Genomic DNA, 14328 nt, shown 5'->3' with positions numbered 1-14328 from the left:
TCAAGCTAGCCTTCAAGGAAACAAGGGGTTCTAAGAGACAGGCCTGGAGAATATCTATATTATTATATATCTATAATATATCAATATATCATATATTTAATTAATTAATATATTCATATATTATATATTTAATTAATTGATATATCTAATTATAGCTATATTAAAGGCACTGAGATAGGAGATGGATTTCATTCATAAAAAACAGCAAGAAGTCAAGTTTGACTAGACTGTACAGTGTATGAAAAGTAATAATAATGTGTAACAAGTTTAAAAGGGTAGGCTGCAGTCAGGTTGTAAAGGGCTTTAAATGCCAAACAGAAGTATTTTTATATTTGGTCCTAAAAGTAATAGGGAGCCACTAGGTTTTATTTAGGAGGGAAGTGAAAGACACAGACTTGTGCTTTTGGAAAATCACTCTTTCCTGTTCATAGCACACATGCAATGTCATGTTCACTTCTGGGTTCTAATTTTTAAGTATTCATATTTTTTAAATTTTATTTTTCTTTTCAGTTACACATTCTCTTTTTCCATATACCCCTCCCCCAGTCGTTGAGAAGGCAAGAATTACAATATTTATTATACATTTACACTTATGCAAAACGTATTTCCATATTAGCCATATTCTGAATTTTTAAAAGCCAGAAAAATAAAGAAAGGAAAAAATACATTTCAATCTTTAATCCTGAGTCCATCAGTTGCCTATCTGGAGTTGGGATAGAATTTTATATCATGAGCCTTTCGGAGTTGTGGTGGATCATTGTATTGTTCAGAGTTACTAAGTCTTTCACAGTTGATTATCCTTACAATATTGCAGGGTTACTGTGAAGATTGTTTTCCTGGTTCTGCTCACTTCACTTTGCATCAGTTCATATAGGTCTTCCCCAGTTTGTGAAACCATCCTCTTCATTATTTCTTACATCACAATAGAGGCACTCACTTTAGCAAGTGCATGAATAAGACACATTACTATCCACATATAAACCTGGGTAACATTTTTCCACCAATGCACCCAATATTTGTGGAGATATTGGGCACATAATTAAAGGATGGGTTCCACTTTTTTAAAGGACTTTGATAAGCTGGGTAATGTCTAAAGAGGGCAGCCAGAGTGGCAAAAGGACTTGAGAGCATGATGCTTTTTAAGGATCAATTAAGGGAATTTAGGATTAGCTGAAAGCAGAAAAAAAACAAGAGGGATATGATAACTATTCTCAGGTCTTTGAGGGTGTATCACATAGAAGAGAAATTAGCTTTTTTTCTCCATTTGACCCTAAAGGGCAGAGCTAGGCACAATGAGTAGAAGTTGCAAAGAGGCAAATTTAGGTTTGGTGCAAGGAAAAACTTCTTAATGAGAGCTATGCAGCAGAAGAACATAGGAGGCTTTGGGAAACAGTGGGTTCTCTCTCACTGGAGTCTTTAAAGGATTCTTGGGCAGATATAGGGTAGATGAAGATGGTCTTTCCAGATCTGAGGCTGTGATTTTATGTTGTTGATCCTCTCCAGTTGTTCTGGAGCACAGGGACAAAGGAAGACCTTGAGAACTTCTCCTCCCATGAGTTTCAGTAGGAGGAAAAAAAGCCAATCAAATTAGTGAATTGTAGACTTTATGGGGAAAGGGACCATGTTCTGTCCTAACTTTCTCACCTACTGTCTCAGAGATCTGCACACAGTAGTAGTTGCTCTAAAAACCTTTGATGAATTGGGCTGAATCAAAATTGTAGATCATCTGCATTAGCTGTCATGCTGCTTTATGCAGGTTTTTCTCTTTTTAATGACATGAATTGGGGATGGCATGTGGGGGAGAGAATTATTTGATTAATCAACCCTAGGAGCATCACTCAGGTGATTGGGAAAATTTTATCAGTAGGATGTGCCAGCCCTTTGTCATGGTGTTAGCCCTATTTTTGGTGACTAAATATGTCATGAAAAGTTTGAGATGCTCCCTTTTTCTTCAGCTTGAGAATCATCCAGGTCTTCTGAAACACTCTCTGCTGTATGAGTGGTTACCAGAGAGATAGCCAGGTGTTACCCAGGTAACCTCCTTCCCTAACAGTCCAGGAGTTTTCTCTATACACAGTAAGTGGAGAGGGAAATGCCAGAATGATTTAAGTGATCAGATTTTAGGGATGAAAAAATGGAGACATAGTCCTGCTTTTTCATCTTTCCTCTGTTTATTCTTCCCATCTCCCACTAAGGAAAAACAAAGGCCAAGTCACATTATTCTCTATCATATACTGTTGATTACTGGGTGGGTGTCCTTCCTCTGAATATGTCCCATATTCTTCTACCTCTGCATCTTTACTCACTCCGTTTCCTTTGCCTGGAATGCCGAAACTCCTCATTTCAGCCTTTTGAAATCCTATCCATCCTCCTTCTGTGTTATGTCCTTTTTGAAGCTTTCCTATTTCCCCCACTGGCTGGAATTGTCTCTACCTTACCTGGATCTATAACAATTTGTTACTCATCCTACGTATTTATCTTAGTGTAGTTTATATCATCTTGTCTTTATCCATGTTCTACTTTGGCTCCAGTAAAATGTAGACTTGAGAGCAGAGACTATTTCATGTTTATGTAAAATGAGATAATATTTGTGAAGTGGTTAGCATAGTGCCTGTGACGTAGTAGGGGGCTTAATAAATGCTTGTTCATAGATTGACTGATTAATTGATGCCCCTTTATGGTCGGAAGGTGACTCTGGTCTCAGAGGCTTGGTCAGTATAGTTCAACCTCTCCCTGACTTAACCAAACTAAAAAAGATGTCCATTTAGGCATATGTCTTCCATAGAATGACTGGAGATACTGACCAGAAGAGGTAATTTGGGGGCAGGGGGGTTACTCACAAAATCTTTTACTGTGGTATAGAAGACTTTAGCCTGCATTAATTGTATGTTGTTCACATTGATATCACAGATCATTGGGGAAAAAATCAAAAACGTTTATTGGATGAAATAAAATAGTATAATTATCACTTCATTAGACTGCATACTCTTTGGAGGCAAGGACTATGTCTCATTTGTTTTTACATTTCTCCACTCATAACATAAAACATCACACATAGCAGATATTTAAAAATTGCTGAATGAATGAATAAGGCCTCATCCCATTGCAGTGGCCCATCAATGGAGCAAGTTGAGTAAGAGTCAGTAGCACTGACTCATAGTGAGGATAGACTAGTCCGTCATCCTCCCCCTTGCCTTCATGGAAACCAGACCAGAGGGTGGTTTGACATATTTGTTTGGAGGCTTCTTCCCTGATGCCCACAATCACATCTGGCTACTTTTTGTCAAGATAAATATGAACAGTACAAAGCAACCACATACAAGCCAGCACAAAGCCACCATGAGACTGGTGTGGCTAGTAAGGATGCTTATTCCTAGCAGCCAAAAAGGAATTAAAGAGTCAAAGGACCTCATGTCTAGGGCTTGGCACAAAAGGAGCCCAGCCATTCTAGTTTTGCAGTGAGTCATGCCCCCAAGACTAAACATGGTATAAGTACCCATGATGTAGGGTTATGTAAGTAGAATAAGCAGCTATACTGGGATATAGGATTCTGGAGTTCACTTCTCAGGCCAGATACATGGAAGGCGTTGTGATACAGTGGAAAAGCTTGCTACTTATTTAATTTTCTTTTTCTCCTCCTCCTCCTCCTCCTTTCCTTTCATCTCCATCTCCTCCCATCCCAAAACAGACCTTCCTGACTTTCCTGTTTCTGTAATGAGCATCATCCCTTCCCAATTATCTGGACTGGAATTTGTAGTTTTCTCGAATTCCTTGCTCTTTCATGCCAGGTTTATAATTAAACATCAAGTCTTGTTCCTTTTTCCTTCTTCATATTTCTCTTCCATCACTCCCTTTATCTTTCATTTCTATTGTTACCACTTTAGTCTATTCCCCTCACCCCTCCACCTTGCCCACCCACTTTATCATTGGTTTATACAAAAGGTGCATTTTACTCCAAGAAAGACAAATCCTGTGTATTCCTCCCTTGTGACATTTCTCATGTCATTCCTTTCTCTCCATCTTGGCCACCATTGCTTTTCATTGAGATCATATCATCATAAAATTAGAGATAGAAAGAACCTCAAAGGTTGTCTAGCCCAATCCCTTCATTTTTTGTATGTGAAACCAAGGCCCAGAGAGAGATCATACAATTAGCAAATGAACCCAGGTCCTATATAATTCCAGATTCCCAGCTCCCTTTCCACTACACTCCTTAAGTCTACATCACCTTTCACTTGAAGCACTGTAACAGTTTGCTAGTTGGACTCCCACCCTCTGCTGCATTCTGTATTAGACCACTGGAAAAGCAATTAGACTTTCTTCTCTCTTTATCCCACTATTAGTTACTTCCCTCTTCTCTAACTCTTTTTATACTCCCTTTCTGCACCTTAAAGTTAATGGGTTTGTATATCCCAATCCTTAATTCTCAGTTCCATCCATATTAATCCTTTATTGCATTCTGTCTTGTTCCCTCATTGTCCTTCCAAATAGATTGTAAGTACCTTTGTGGTCCAGAACTGTGTTTCAGCCTTCTTTTTTGTTTTTTAATTCACTCAATCAAAACTGATGTGTGTCACAATGGAAAGTGCGGGCTTGGGATAAAAAGACCCCAGGATTCCAATCCTGACTTTAGCACTTATTAGTTTTGTGAGCCTGGGGAAGACGTTTGAGTTCTCTCAGTCTCAGTTGCTTCCTCATTGCAAAATCAGAATAATAATAAATTTCTCAGAGTTGTAGGAAAAGCACTTTTCAAAGCCTTTGTGAGTGCTCTCTTTTTATCAGGTGCAAACCCTTGCCCTAAGTACAGATATATTATGACAGTTTTTTTCCTTAGAGAACTTATCATCATCTATACCTGTTAACTGTACTGATAAATGTTTACATTTGCAAAGATTGACAAAGTCATTGACGTGGGTACTCCCCCATCTAGTCCACAATTCATCCAAGCCTTCTCTCATCCTCCATAATTCTTGTCCATGAATTCCCATAAACTCTTCTTAGCGGGCCTTTCTTCTGTTCCCTTGATATCATATGGAGACCAGTGGAACAGTTGGACTGTCCATCTCTTTTTCTGTGCCTTAGCTATATGACTGACCTTTTTCTCTCTCTCATACGTTCAATCATTTTCTTAATGAAATTCTTCTTCTGCTTCTCTGACAGTCCTTTCTTGGTACCCTGTTAGTACTATACTTATACCCATGATGCACCTCTCCTATACCTTTTGAACATACTGCAACTTTCATTCTTTTTTTTTTTTGGCTTTTTGGTGAGGCAGTCGGGGTTAAGTGACTGGCTCACGGTCACGCAGCTAGTAAGTGTCATGTGTCTGAGGCTGGATTTGAACTCAGGTTGTCCTGACTCCGAGGCCAGAGCTTTATCCACTGCGCCACCTAGCTGCCCCTGCAACTTTTATTCTTTAATAACTATGGTACTCCATGACTTATAGTTATGCAGTATCTCCAGAAGAATATTAATATTAAAGGATGGGTCTTTCAGGGAGAAGCTTGGAGTCATTAAAAGCACTGCATAATTTCCCAAAGGCACCCAATTTGCTCTTATATTTAAGCCTGGACCCAGTTCATTGTCCATCCACAGTATCTGTCTAAGATTTATTTTCTGACAGAACAATTCTCTACTCTAAAGCATAGTTTTAGGACAACAGGCATTTGTTATCCACTTGGTTTTTCCTTTATAGATAATCAGGTCAAACCTTTTTGCATGATACATATTAAAATCATCAGAAAGCTGTCAAACAATTATCATTGTTGTGTCTTTTAGGATTCTTATTTTATTTTAACATAAGCAAGGGAGATATCTTGTTGGAGGAGAGACTTTAAGGTGGCATTTTATTCTATAAAATCAAATAATTTTTTATAATCGAGAAATAAATACAGTGGGATTTTATATTCCATGTACTTTTGAGACAGCTTTTTGACTGTAAAGATTTGGTCTGCTGTAAAATATAATTTGTAAAAGCCTTGATGAAAATGATCTTGTAGAGATGGGAAACTATATATAGGATCTGTACTTACTAATATTTTCAGATTTGCCTTTTTTTTTCTTTTGGTCATAACAAAGTCTACATCCCCACAGCCCCCCAAGAATTTGATATCTTTTTCTACTTTCATGTATCTTGGCTATTGATCCCTCAATACTTCAAAAGTATTTGGTTACCATAACAGACTTCCTTTGTGGCTGCCTGGACTGTCTTAGGCAGCTGCCCTGCCTTTGCTTTCTTTAGTCCCATTTGTTTCTTCATGCAGCACATTTGAAGATTATATGTCTGTCATCTACTTATGGGTATGAAATGTACTACTCATTTTCTCCTCCAGCTGCTGCTTACTCTGGGTGGGTTGGTTAAGGGTGGATAAGGGGAGCCATGTCCCTAGAATTTCCTCTTTGTTAAATCAGTAAAGGCTCAGGGCATGACTGACTGATCAAGCATTACCTGCAACCCTGTCACCCTGACCAAACGTGATTAATCCCCATAGGAGCAAACTGACATCACCTTTCCCCAGTGTTTTTAGCTGATCAAGGATACATCCATCTTCTCTTCTTCCATCACCCTTATAATATGTATCTGGAGCAGCCCAGCTCCTGCTTCTTGATAGCTTTTCTGTAGGCCTGTAAACCTAACATTTCTCCTGATGTCAGGGAGTAGAAAGGAGAGAGTCAACCTAGCCTATGCTAAGGGATAAAGGGGTTTGTCATCCATTGTGGAAACCCTGCCATGTATCCTTCCTGACTCACTTCCTTCTCACATCTGGTTTTTCGTTGTGTTGTTGAGATGCATCAGAGGGATGTTATCACAGTAATATGGGCTGTTATTTAAATATTAAAATGATAACAATTTATGTATTTCAGCAAATTCTAACAAATTTCACATTTCCATAGCTCTTTAAGGTTTACAACGTGCTTTCTTCACAACAACCTTGAGAGATAGGAAATGCAAGTATTATTATCCTAATTCCATAGTTTGTGTACATTCCCCATTGTAGATTGAGTGAACCTTTTGTGTCCACCAATAATACCAGGATATATCCATGAATTATTCATTAATTTGGCAAATATTTATTAAGCCTTACTGTGCACAGAACACTGGGGTAGGAACTGATGGCTAGACAAAGATAAGTAAAAGATAGGCCCTGCTCTGAAAGAACTTACAACAGAGGGAGATGAGACATGGACACAAATAACTGTAATATAGAATTGAATAGAATAAGTTCGTGGTAATAGGATCCTAGGATTTAAAGTTGAGAGATACCTTTAAAACTATCTGGTCCACTCCCTTCATTTTATTCATGAGGAAGCTGAGGCTCCTAGGGATAAAGTCACTTGTTCGATGTGACACAGGCAGTAAACAGCAAAGAGCATAAAATGCTATGAGATCTGATGAGGAAGGAATCACTGTCAGCTGGGAAATAGTGAGAATAGGCATGTTCCTGAAATCTATGTGAACCATTTTTTCTAAAAACTTTCATTTATACAGTGCAAATATACTGCTTAAAGAAATCCTGAAGTAAAAACTTTTTAAAAGGAGTCTTTTGTATGGAAAGTAATTTATCATGGACTAAGTTTTCTAAATTTTCATATATCAACTTGCTTTAAAACAGGGCCTACCTAAAGCTAAGCCTCGGTAAGGTGCTTGACAGAATGGGTGATAGAGGCAGCATGTTACAATGGAAAGAACATTGGATCAGGAGTCAGAAAACTGGGGTTCAAATCCTGCTTCTTTTCATTTATTGACTTTGGACAAATAGCTTCACTACCCCTCCTAACCTCAGGTTCCTCATCCCCAAAATGAGGGAGTTGTACTATATGGCTTCTAAGATCCCTTTAATTCTTAATTTATGATCCAATGACATATTTCCTATTGTTGCATTCTCATGAATGAATGAATGAATGAATGAGTGAGTGATTTTAATTGGAAAATTTTTAGAAAATCTTCAGGGGAATTGCCCTGTGATAATATTCTGATGACATAGCCCTTGAAGTGTGGGTAGACATCAGCAAGAGCTCAGCCTTCTGTGTTGAGAAATTGCCTTATAATACTTCTGGAAGCACAATATTGCCTTCCCCCAATACCTTTCCATCTTTCCAGAAATAAAAGAACAGACTCCTCAGGACAGTCATCTGTGGCTGATTCCCATCTCTACTGTGCTGCATGAGTGTCAGTACATTAGTGGCAGATTAGCATCAAGGGAGTGATTCCAACTCCCCTCTCTCTCTGTCTCTCTGGTAGGGCTGACACCCTCAAGAACTTTTGTTTTCCTACTGGGGACATCTCTTGTGAAACAGCCTGGTTCCTGGCCAAACGTTGCTTTTTTTCCGCTATCAAATGAGAGAGATGGTTAGATTGCTTCTGTGCTGTGCTTTGTGGTCTGTGATGCAAAAGCAATACCACACCAATGGGCACATTAATTGCTAGGCTGCAGACTTGAGATCAGAATTGACATTCAATACCTCTTTCTTGTCATCTTTTCTATGATTCATTGTTCCTCTGGTTTTCTGCTCTGAGTTCAATTTGGGGTGAAGGGGTGGGAGGAAGAAGGGGGGGGCACAATCAAATCAATAAACATTTATTGAACAACTCTGCGCCAGAAACTGTGCTAAACTCTGGGGTTACAAAAACAAAATAGAAACAGTCTGTCTTTAAGGAGCTTCAGCCTCCCACTGAAATATACTGTCTATAATTTATAAGATTTAAAAGGAACATTTGGTGTCTTGGGCATCAGAGGACCTGGTTCAGTTCCTTGATTTGTCGTGGACTATCTGGGTGACTTTGGGCAAGTTACCTCTTTGGGCTTCAATTTCCTCAACTATTATGTAGAATGGGGGGGATGAACTAGATCCTCCTTTAGCTGCCAGTCTATCATAACTGTGAAGTGGGATTGAGCCATAAATGAGGGCTTTGTGGTTCTTCATTGAATGCCTTCTTCCTCTAGAAAAAAGAATGTATATGATTCTGGAGTTATTGGGAAGAGAATTTTAGAGAAAAAATAAAGCCCAGAATACGCCTGAAAGGTGCAGAGTGAGGTAGTCTTGAAATGATTTTAAGTGGGTTGAACCCTTGATTCATATATATAATCAAAATAAAAATTCATTTGAATTAGTGCAATTTTCTTACCTCTGTAAGACATGGCAGGGCTGGAGAGAGAGGATACATGCTTAGAAATATGTATACACGCACAGACTTAGATGCAAACATACAGACTCACAGACATTCATCAATGCTCACCTTTACTCAAATACTTATCCAAAGCCCTAGATGAGTTTGATAACAATATACACTCCATTTTTGATTATAGGAACACTATAAGTGATTGGGGAAGGGATCCCAGAGCCCCAGAAAAGCATTTCTGAAGTTAAATGGTGTCACAGGGCAGGTGATAGGGAGAGAACTCTGTTACAATCCTCGCATTTCTGTGAACACTGTTATTCAGCTTGAGTGCTTCATTGACAGCTTGATTTTCTGCCATCCCTCTACCTCCCTTCCTTTCCTGTAGTACACAGGGAGGTCAAATTTGTGACAAGGAAAAGGGGAAGACGGCATGTGTACAGATGAGATTGATGTGCTCAGGTGTCTGCCAGTATGTGCAGCTGTTTTCTCCAGGTGCAGCAAGGCTGAGTTTCTGAAGAAGGATCAAAGGCAGTACGGCCAGATTGCCATGTCAGCCTTAGCGTGTGCTGGGTGAGGGGAGGGACCCACAGTGAGTGACTGGCATCTTGATAGGCTTCATTTGGGATGTGGTACATGCCAAAAAGGTTTCCTTCCTGTGGTGAGATAGAAGGTGAGGTTCAGTCCTCTCCTGGATATGGAGACGCGTCCAAAGGAGTCTGATTGAGGATATTTCTCATCACTCAAGTAACTAGATTCAATACAAATGACTCCTTTCCCCTTTTGGAAGTTTGGTGATTAGAAGAAAAGAGTCATGTGGGGTGTGATGTGATCCTACACAGTCAACATATATTTTTGAAACACCTTCTATATGCCAGGCGCTGTGCGAAGTGCTGGGGGTACAAAATAAAGCAAGCAAAAAACCCCAATACTCTTCAATATTTGAAACGCTGTTAAGTGGAAAAGAAAGATCAGATATACTCTGTTTAGCCCTCAGATATAGGTTGAAGTAGGTGGCCTCTGAGGTCTGTTTCAGCTCTGAGATCCTGTGACTTTGTTTACCCTATTCACTGTATTTTTTTTAATTAGATCACATGTTAATTCCCAGATTAGGTAACCTAACTATACTGGCAACACCTGAGAGTGCTAAGTATTTCTTCTGGATACAGTGAATTCAGGAGGAGGACATGCTGCACATGCTCTCTAATGCAGGTCTGGCTTGAGTAACTTGTCACTCCAGTTGGCTGTTAGTGTTAAGACACTAAAATTAGGTTTCCCCCAAGGAGCAAAATGCATAATTAAGGAGTTAGGAAAGTTAGAATTGCTTCCCTGTCTCCAGAGCAAGTTCTGCTGGCGTGTATGGAAGATTAGCTCTGAAGGAGGAAGGAGTTGGTCCCGGGATTACCCAGTAGTTCTCTAAGGGGTCAGTTTTTGTGAAGTCAGGCTTTGAGAAGCTTGGAGACTAACAGGGGATAGTGTGGCATAGAGGCCACAGAGTACCAAGCCATTGTCCCACAATCTGGTTTTGCTTCATTGGATCAGGACAGTTCAACAGCTAAAGGAAGGTGAGGCTTTTCCTGTTCTGTGCATCAGTTGGTGGTGACAGTATGTGCCCTATACTCCAGAAGAGCTTGTGTGACTGTTTTGATCCAGTGTCCTAGACTAGTGCAGTAGTTCATTTTTTAAGATTTCATAACCCCATGCAGAGCATTTTACTGAGATTATTCTCCATGAGGACGAAGTTGAAATGGGGATAAGGGGAAGGTAAAAACTCTTCTTAGTCCATGCATGTCTTCTCTCCTAATAAGTTTAAATAGTAATTTCAGAGGTGAAATTTCTATAAAGAGCTAAGTTTCACTATGAAGAATATCACTATTAGAAAATAACTGGAAGCATTGTTATTTAGTGGAAAGAACACTGGTCTGGGAGCTAGGGTTTCAGTCTTGGCTCTACCATCGATCATCCCTGCAAATCACTTTGCCTCCTCCTTGAGCTATATTTCCTCATTTGTAAAATGAGGAGGATAGACTAGATGGTCACTAAAATAAATTCATTTCAACTGTTTCTCTGAATCTGTGATCATTTTCCAATCTACTTCATCACATATATCTTTTTCCCCCCCAAACAGAAAAAGATTTACAAGTATAAGAAAGTCCTGAGCAATCCAAGCCGCTGGGAAGTTGTCTTGAAGGAGATCCGGACCCTGGTAGACATGGCCCTGACATCCCCGCTGCAGGATGACTCCATCCACCAGGCTCCACTGGAGATAGTCTCCAAACTGCTCTCTGAGGTGAGGCTTTGCTTTTAACCTCATAAAAATACAGAAAATGTGGGTGTTTTTCTTCTTTTACCCTCTGGTGAGCTCTATCTCTTTGCCCAAACAGTGGAGAAGAAGTAAAAATCAAACTGGACTCATTGTTGGTAACAAATTGCAAAAGACAATGATGTCCAGATAAGTAGGAGTTTAAAAAAAATTTTTTTTTAATCTTAGGCACCTTTAGTAGTCTGGTGAAGCCTCTGGTGGACCTATTCTCAGAATAATTTTGTTACCTAGATTCATAATTGGAAAAAATGCTAAATTTCAGTTAGATATTAGTGAAAATAAAGATGTAAAAGATGTAAACTTTTTTTCTCTATCCAAGTTTTAGCAACCTCCTGAAATCTATCCATGGAATCCTTTCCTTTTTTTTTTTTTCCCATTGATTAGACTGTGCCCAAGCTAGTCTTTTATTTACCTGGGTCTACCCAGTGTCAAGGAGGAAGCACACAGGGAGCCTGAAGACCTTGCTTTTGTGATCAACTTGAGCTTAGAGGCTCTTTACATCATTTCAGTGCCATCACTGCCCTAGGATGGCCTGACAGACTGTGTAGATACATACTGTCTAGAAGGTACTTGTTTAGTGTAGGGGGTAAAGGAAAAGAGAACAAAAGACTGCAGCCAGAGCTAGGAATATATGTCAGCCTTTGTCCGGGAGGGCTAGGGGGTAGTGGCTGGAGAATTTCGAGCTGAACATCAGTGTTCATAAAAATGTGAGGAGTTCTCTCCCCATCACCTGCCCTGTGACACCATTTAACTTCATTGTTAGAGATGGAAACTACCTTGTTTTACATTAGGTCCTGCAGATAAGAGTGTGTGTGTGTATGTGTGTGTCTCTCTGTTGGCAGGGAGATGGGGGGGGGGGGAAACGCATGCTCTGTGTGCTGTGTATAACTTGCCTTGGCCACTAGCTTGTAGCCCTCAATTATTCTAGCTTTAGTAAGTGCCTGGTGGTTACAGCTTACACTTCCCTCCAGTGATTTCTGTTCTAAATCTCTTACTTGTACCTGCCTCTGGCAGCATGTAGCTTTTGTTGTCTCCTGATCTTTGCCAGTCAGTAAATCACAGGCATTTATTCAGCATTTATTACATGCCAGGCATTGTGCTAAATGCTGGGAATATAAAGAAGGCAAAACCATGCCTGCCCTTAAGGAGCTCATAGTAGGGGAGATATCATGTAAATAACTAGGTACATACTGACACATAGACAGAAGGTAGTCTTAGAGGGAATGTGCTGGCAATTAGAGCTAGGGTAGGGTCCGGGCAAGACTGGGAAAGGCCTACTGAAGGTGGTATTGAAGTTATGTCTTCATAAGGGGGCCAGAGAAGCTGAAATATGAAAGTGAGGAGAGAGAGAATTACCTGCCTGGGGGAACCACCAGGATAAACACATGGATATGAAATGAAAGCTCTGAAATGTTGTGTGTGAGGAACAGCAAATAGGCCAATGTGGCTGGATCTCAGAGAATGTGGAGGGAATTCTGAAGGTAGTGTGGAGCCTGCCAGATTTATTGAGTTGGAGGGTAGGGACTAGGCAAAAACTATGCTTTAGAAAAATCACTCTGGCAGCTAAGCAGAGGATGGATTGGAGTGAGGAGAGAGCTGAGATAGGGAAACCAATTAGAAGGCTATTATGATAGTCCAGGAGAGAACTAATGGGAGCCTGAATGCTGTAATATAAGCAGAAAAAAAGAAGATATATACTAGAGATATGAAAGTAGAAACGACAAGATTTGACAGTGGGTTGGATATATGAGAGCGAAGTCTAGGATGACACCAAGGTTGTGAACCTGGGTGACTGAGAAAATGGTAGTGCCCTTGACAGCAGTGGGGGAAGGTTTCGGGTCAAAAGTAGGGAGTCCTGTTTTGGATGATAAATTGGATTCAGCCGCCATATTTATGTAGCACTGGGCTTTGGTAGGCCTTTATCAAGTGTTTGCTGAGGGCCCTAGAATTTATTCTAAATCCATTGTTGGCCAGAGTCATGTCCCTGTATTCTATCTGAAGGGCTCTTCTGAGGCTGGTTGCCTGGTACCTTACTTTATCTGCCCTTCTAACATCCCTACACCATAGCTCACCCTTTCTCCTGATTGTTTAGCCAACTTTCCCACTGTTGGATTTCCTTGCCATACTCTGTGATTTTCTGCCTCTATGCCTGGTCTCTCTCTTCATGCCTGCCTGAACTGACCAAAGAATCCACAGCCCATTCAAAGTATAGTACCCATCTACTCGGTGGGAAGGGTCTTTTTCCCTGAATGGGAGTCAAGTGAGGCACAGTGAGGCCTTCTCAGAAGAAGGGCAGGCGAGGCAAGGAGAGGACCACAGGGCAGAATCTGACAGTCTGAAGGTCAGAAAAATGGTGAGGGCCTGTACACAGAGGAGGAGCACAGCAGGAGTTTTGAATATCAGGCAAGAAATGTTTGTAACTATGGCCCTTTGATAAACTCCAATGAAGTAGTTACTTCTGATTCTACTAGCTAACAGGAGGGAGACATCCTATATGTGTTCATGCAAAACAGACAGACATCCAGAGAACCCTATCTTTTTACCTCCTCCAAACTTGGTAAGATATCATTTCATTTTACTCCTTTGGCACTCCTTCCAACATGAATAGGCTGCACAGTATGTAAGCCATTACCAAACCTGTCACAGAGAAGAAGGAGAAAGGAAGGGAAAAGAGAGACAAAGAGAAAGAGGCACAAAATTTGTGACATGAGAGAGGAGCATTTTTTGAGAAATGAAACAACTTTATGCAACTTAGCATCTCCTGTTTCCTTGTTGAAGAGAGAATGCCAGTTCCCTGTGGCGACCAATCCTTAGGGGGCTGGAGGTTCAGGAGTTTTTCGTAATAGAGTAAGTAGTAAAGTACATTTTAAAACCTAAAACTGAAAGC

General features: G+C 40.2%; 1 protein-coding gene across 4 annotated transcripts in view; it reads left to right on the top strand.

Annotated features, from left to right (window-relative positions):
- Positions 1 to 14328, top strand: part of CMIP (c-Maf inducing protein) — a 270937-nt gene that overhangs the window by 196031 nt on the left and 60578 nt on the right. For 3 of the 4 annotated variants that reach the window (XM_020992639.2, XM_020992640.2, XM_020992641.2), the window contains exon 4: positions 11247 to 11408. The exons of the other annotated variant lie outside the window; for it this stretch is intronic. In XM_020992639.2, coding sequence (XP_020848298.1) covers positions 11247 to 11408 — 162 coding nt within the window. The remainder of the gene's footprint in view (positions 1 to 11246; positions 11409 to 14328) is intronic. 4 annotated transcript variants of the gene reach the window in all.

This window comes from Phascolarctos cinereus, unplaced genomic scaffold, assembly GCF_003287225.1.
Source record: "Phascolarctos cinereus isolate Bilbo 61053 unplaced genomic scaffold, phaCin_HiC Scaffold_2;HRSCAF=192, whole genome shotgun sequence".
Lineage (NCBI taxonomy): Eukaryota > Metazoa > Chordata > Mammalia > Diprotodontia > Phascolarctidae > Phascolarctos > Phascolarctos cinereus.
This window is presented reverse-complemented; position numbering and strand designations above follow the sequence as displayed.